Raw genomic sequence first — 6,000 nt, 5'->3', positions numbered from 1 at the left:
AGATGTACAACCCTTTTGATTTATTTAACAACCATATCACTCGACATAAGCTCTGACATGTTTAACACACTAAAGAAATAATAATTCCAGCAATCTTTCCGACAGCTTTATTGTTGTGGTAAATCGGTTTCTGTCAAATCTCCAGAAATATGTCTGTAGAAATCCCTTTGACATCATTTGTTAGAGAGGATGTTCTCATCGTTTCCATTCATTGACCCTCCCCCACCCGCAACCGCATCCCCCCGCGCATGCGCATTCGTGCAGGACCGCTGCAAACCCGCAACTGCTGGTGCACGGGCAGCCAGGTTTCTTTGAAATAAACTTGAGGGAGGACGGAGGTAAAAATTGGGCCGATCGAGCCACAGTCACCCGCTTCCAAACGGAAATGATCGTAGACGGCTGTGGAGAGGACGCAGCGATGAAAACGGTCACTGTCGATTCTTCAGAGAGGATGACGTTTATCCGTGACCGTTCATCGTGTTTTCGGTCTGAAGATGATCTGACCTCCCTTATGTTAAAGATAATGTCGCACATTTGGTGGGAGGTTTAATCATTGTTTAAAAACGAATCGATGAACGTTTTTCCTTTTTAGAAATGGTTGGTTTCTGATGACATCATGTCGATGGTGTTTGTGGGCGGGCTCTGAGCTGTGAGGGGAGAGGGGCGCAACCGGAGAGCATCTACGACCAGGCGCCATTAGGTAACAACGTGCAATATGTGTATTTATATCCGCAAAGAGACTTCCTGGTGGCCAAATGGTCGACGGGACGATACGAAGACGTGTGTTTTGTACATGGAGTGGAAAATTGACCGTTTGCGTCTGGCCATAACATCGACTTCCTGCCGTTAAACCAACTTCATTATCGGTGTGGACTGGGAACAAGATGGCGTCGAGGATTCCTTTCTTTTAGTGCACGGGTCGTCGAGGTCGCGCACTTTTGGGCGGCGGCGCCGTGCGCGTTCTCGCCACAATGTTATTATTTCCTGTTTCACACCGTGAGGAGTTGACGTTCTTGTTGCATTCACAAACGGAGCACCAGACCGAGATATGAACCGTGTGCATATTGCTTTACATTTGTCTGTGTGGTTGTTTGGGCTGCGCTGCCCTATAAAACCGCGTTTTTACATGATAATGGGACAAATGATGAACCTCCCCCAATCATTTGTACAATGTGAGTGATTTGCTGATCTCTGTGTAACCCAGTTACATAAGCACCTAATGTCCCTCTGCCACTTTTCACACCGATGTTGAACAGTCTCGCTCTTAAAGAGGATAAACTGTCATGCTTAACAGCACAGCACCCAGTAGAGCTCTCCTCACCCGCTTTGTTTTAGCTTTTGACCCCATCTAGTGGACCTTGGAGGCAAAACAGACGAATTTAGAGTATGGCATTTTTAAGTCTATTTGTTTTTATTTTATTACTACGATTTTTTTTGTGTTCAGTGTTCACAGTTTTATTTATAATACACTAGCGTTAAATATGAATCGATACATTTTAGATTTATTCTGACAACTATGACTATACAAAAAGAGTATGACACTTTATTAATGGTAGCCTACATCAGTAAATAGGTAAACAACCTGTGTGTACACAAAGTGGTCTAAGCCCACCGCAGAAATGAGAAATGTTCTGTTGTCGTGATAATCTGTTTATATAGATGGATGGATGGATAGATAGATAGATAGATACTTTATTCATCCCCAAGGGGAAATGTGTTTGAGGCAGCAGCAAGCAAAGTTACATAGAAGACACAAAAATATTAGGTATGAAAAATACTCAATATATACAACAAAACAGCAGAGCGTATTCAAATTAAGAAAATTGGACCATAAAGAAGGTGAAAAATGCAGTGTATATAAGAATATACAGTGAAATATAAGTATGTACAGTGACTAACTACAACAAAAGCAGTGCCAGGGCTGTTGATGTTGATTCAATTGACGGAGGATCTGGCCAGAGGTGACTTATTATAAAGTCTATCCTAAATACTAAATGTTTTATCTCTCAGTCAACTTAGTCAATGCATGCCATTATTCAGAGGAGGAATGATTATTCAGGTCCTTTATTTACGTAAAAGTAACAATACCAGACGGAAAAGACTCCACTACAAGTCTAAATCAAGAATGCAAAGCCCTATTAGACATAAGTGTTATCGGCCAAATTCAAGCATCAAAAGTAAAGGTATTCATTGTGCAGAAAATGGACCCTGTCAGAGTTTTACATATATTTCTTATATACTTATTATAATTATGTTTTTTGATTAATATTACTGATGAATTAAAGTGTATGTTAAAATACAAGTACCTACCCTTTGCAGAAAAAACTATCATAACACTTCAATCACTTTGGTCACTTTAATTACTGATGCAATATAAATACTTTTACATATAATTGTTTTGTATTCTGTCTGTTTATAACATACTGCTAGATTCTTTACTGTTTTATTACTGTTTTACTGTTTATTTATACTACTTGTTTTTTTATTTTATTTGACTATATCTCTTGCTGCTGTAATCCTGCAATTTCCCCACTCTGGGACTAATAAAGGATTATCTTATTTTATCTTATCTTATTTTATCATAAATATTTGACAGCAGAAAGGTAAAGTCCCTTCTCTTGGAGACCAGAGGAGGGCGCTGTAAGTTCAAACTGTCAGCCAATCAGCCAATCATCACAGAGAAACAACGGAAGTAGTCGCTCTCTGTCCAATCACAGCCTTCGTTATTGGGAAGTCACTTATTGACAAGAGGAGAAGGTGACTCCTCGACGAACAGGACAGTACTCCGTCTAAATCTCAACAAATAACCAAAAATAAGACTGGTGTTCGCTTAGTAAGCAACCATGTCTTCTTTTGGACGGGTGTTGGGAGTTCTTCGGACCGGAAGTCAGCTCCTCAGCCGCAGTACGCAAAAGATAACGACCAGAAAGTAAGTCTTGTGACGCCCGCTAGCGTTTTACGTTAGCTAAAGAAAATACATGTATGCATTATCATTTAAGTTCTTTAACCTCTAAACTGTTAACACGATCTTAAATGTCACTCAACATTCCTACATGATCTGTTATTGACCTAATTATTTTTAATTGTGTGTTTTTTATAAATGTTTTAGAGCTGGCGGTGGACCGCACATCGAGCCCCAGTACAGGGACTATCCTCAGATAACGAAGAAACAGAAGTTCGAGTCGGAGCTCCTTAGCGGTGCCATGTGGTTCTGGATCCTGTGGCACTGCTGGCACGACCCTGATGCAGTCATGGTAAGTAAACGTGTTGTAGTACACACTATGTACACACTGTGTATACACAAGTATCCAGCTCCCATTTGCGCTGAGCATGACACACTACTACTACTACTACTACTACTACTACTACTACTACTGCAGGTGGAAAGTAAGATCACAACGTTACATTTACTCAAGTACTGTACTTTTTGTACGTTTTCTGCTACTTAATACGTCTATTCTAACGTTACTGCAGTTCAAGGGCAAATATTGTGCAACATTTATAGCAAAATCTACAGCTGCTAATATGTTGCGATATAATAATATAGTATATACTTTTACTTGCGTCAAGTTTTGGATGCATATATGTACTTAAGACCATAGTGCAGCACTATATATATATATATATATATATATATATATATATATATATATTAATATATATTAATATTACATATAAGATATAGTATTAGCAGACTTTGTATAGTAGTGAATAGAACATAACTGCTTTTACTTGTATATTACAGTTATGTATCTGTGTACTGGGTGAATGAAAGACTTAAAATGGGACTCTGATTCAAAGTGTGATCCTGGAAAGCCAATCCAGCGTCGTTTCGGACCATTTCTTCTTTCTTTTCTTTCCTCTTTCTTTTCTTTCTTCTTACCGGTCACTCCCCTGCACACTTCATATTAAAACATTCATGCCACTTAACATACACTTTAACTTAAACACACAGGTCACTTTAACATACATTAACATTATCTGTTTGTCTGAGCACTTTATCTTATACTTAATTTAATACCCATTGCACTGTTGTTGTTTGTCTCGTCTAACATCTCATGTCTAATGTATGCACCTTCCGCCTAGAAAAATTCCTCGTTTGTGTAAACACTCCTGGCAAATAAACGGTTTCTGATTCACGGACATGTAAAAGAGGCAGAGTTGTTCATTACAAACATCCTCTGAACCACGAATACACTCTTTAATATGAGATGAAACTTAGACAAACTTGCTGGAAATTTAGGTTGCAGCAAAAATTGATATGCATCAAGAATGTATTTGCAATGTGTGTACTTTTAATAGTTGTGTCTATCTACAGTATGTCATACTGTACAGCAAGGCCAAGATCCTCCTTGTGGCAAGTCTGTGGCAAGTGTCAGTCAAGGTGTCAGGACAGTGGCAAGCGAACAGCACTCGTTCGACACCCGTCAAGAAGCTGACAAGCTGAGTGGGTGGAGCCACATTTCCTGGGAACACTCATTGTTGTGCCACTGACATTTTATCAAACCACTTCTTTTTTATTGATGTGACTGTGGTGTCATTTTTGTAAATATCTTCTTAATTTCTTGGGTTTCATTCCGTCAGCTGAGCATGTTGTCTTGTTCGTCTCGGACTGCCATCAGATGTCAGACTTCTCGGACTAGTGGTGGCACTCCTGTGACAGCTATTGGCACTGGCAGCTCGTGACACCTACAGACATGGAGAGGACGAGTGGAGATATTATTCGACTTGTATTGTATTTAAAATTGTATTTAATTTAAATTATTATAAAAAGGATGATTTATTTTAGCCGATTGTTGTAAATTACTATAAAAGTAATTATTTGGAGAGAGTATATTTGGTTTCTTTTTGTTTCAAACCCAGCAAAATCATGTTCCCAGAAAATGTGGCTCCACACACTCAGCTTGGCAGCTTCTTTTTTTATTTGTATTCTTTATTCGACAATTGTACATGTACAATTTCATGAAGTGCCAATAAAAAACGACAATACATTTAAACTAACATGCCAGGGGTGCCGAACGAGTGCCGTTCGCCTGCCAGACTTGCCACACGTTTGCCACTGTCAGTAATCACACTCGCTGTCTCTAAAAAAAAAAAAACGTTAACAGCAATGCTGCCAAAGCAGAGAGAAGGAAAGTATTTAGAACCAGTCTCTGTATTTGTGTGTACTGTTACTAGTTGTCGGTCTACAGTATGCCACACTGTACAAACCTGACATGATCAAAATGGAATCGTTCTCTTCTGTAGGGGCACTTCCCCTGGCCTGATGCCTCTGCATGGACAGACGAGGAGCTTGGAATCCCAGCGGACGATGAGGAATGAGGTCATTTCTTTAGTTTCCTTTTTTTAAATGAACACTGGTACGGTAACCAATGAGGACAATAGTTTTTACTTCTACAATATATAATCCAAATGTAGAGAAAATGCACGATGAGAACCTGATCTAAGTAATTCATATTTTCTGATGCTGTCAAAATGTTTCATTTTAAATATACAAGCCTGTGTTGTTTCAGCTCTCTTTTTAGACTAGGAAAAGGGCTGCGCAATTTCAACTTAATATAAACACATTACAAATTGCAATGTAGCACTCCGAGTCAATTGAAAGAGTATCTGTTGAAAACCGCACTTTAAAATGCAACTCCCTTTTTTAATTGGTACCTTTGGTGTTCACTTCAAATTACTCTGTATAATTTAATCAATAGTACCACAAACTACATCAGTTAACAAACGTTTTAAGATTCATGAAGGAAGATTTATGGCTGTAATGTAGTTTAGGCTAGGTGTACCTAATAAATTGGCAACTGAGGTTTTTGTCTTATTTTTTTGTCTGTAGATCACCATGAGGGATTCAAGCTGCTGGATAAGTCTTTGTGGAAATCTCCAGGATATTCTGAAAGTCAGTTCTGTACATAGACTAATAAAACTATCTTTAAATATGTTAAACTGTTTTTGTTGTTTGTAAAACCACAGTATAATATAGCTTCAACATCTACAGCTTGT

General features: G+C 38.6%; 1 protein-coding gene across 1 annotated transcript; it reads left to right on the top strand.

The window, feature by feature from the left end:
* The first annotated feature begins 2,752 nt into the window (after nucleotides 1-2,752).
* On the top strand, nucleotides 2,753-5,943 carry ndufb2 (NADH:ubiquinone oxidoreductase subunit B2). The gene is made up of 4 exons (XM_079236361.1): nucleotides 2,753-2,929; nucleotides 3,110-3,254; nucleotides 5,248-5,323; nucleotides 5,834-5,943. The coding sequence occupies exons 1-3, from the start codon at nucleotides 2,844-2,846 to the stop codon at nucleotides 5,320-5,322; spliced, it is 306 nt and encodes a 101-aa protein (XP_079092487.1). The 5' UTR covers nucleotides 2,753-2,843; the 3' UTR covers nucleotide 5,323; nucleotides 5,834-5,943.
* The last annotated feature ends 57 nt before the right edge of the window (nucleotides 5,944-6,000 follow it).

Source organism: Taurulus bubalis, assembly GCF_910589615.1.
Source record: "Taurulus bubalis genome assembly, chromosome: 20".
In the NCBI taxonomy this organism is placed as follows: domain Eukaryota; kingdom Metazoa; phylum Chordata; class Actinopteri; order Perciformes; family Cottidae; genus Taurulus; species Taurulus bubalis.
Note: the sequence above shows the minus strand (reverse complement) of the source record. Positions and strands in the feature narration are given on the sequence as shown.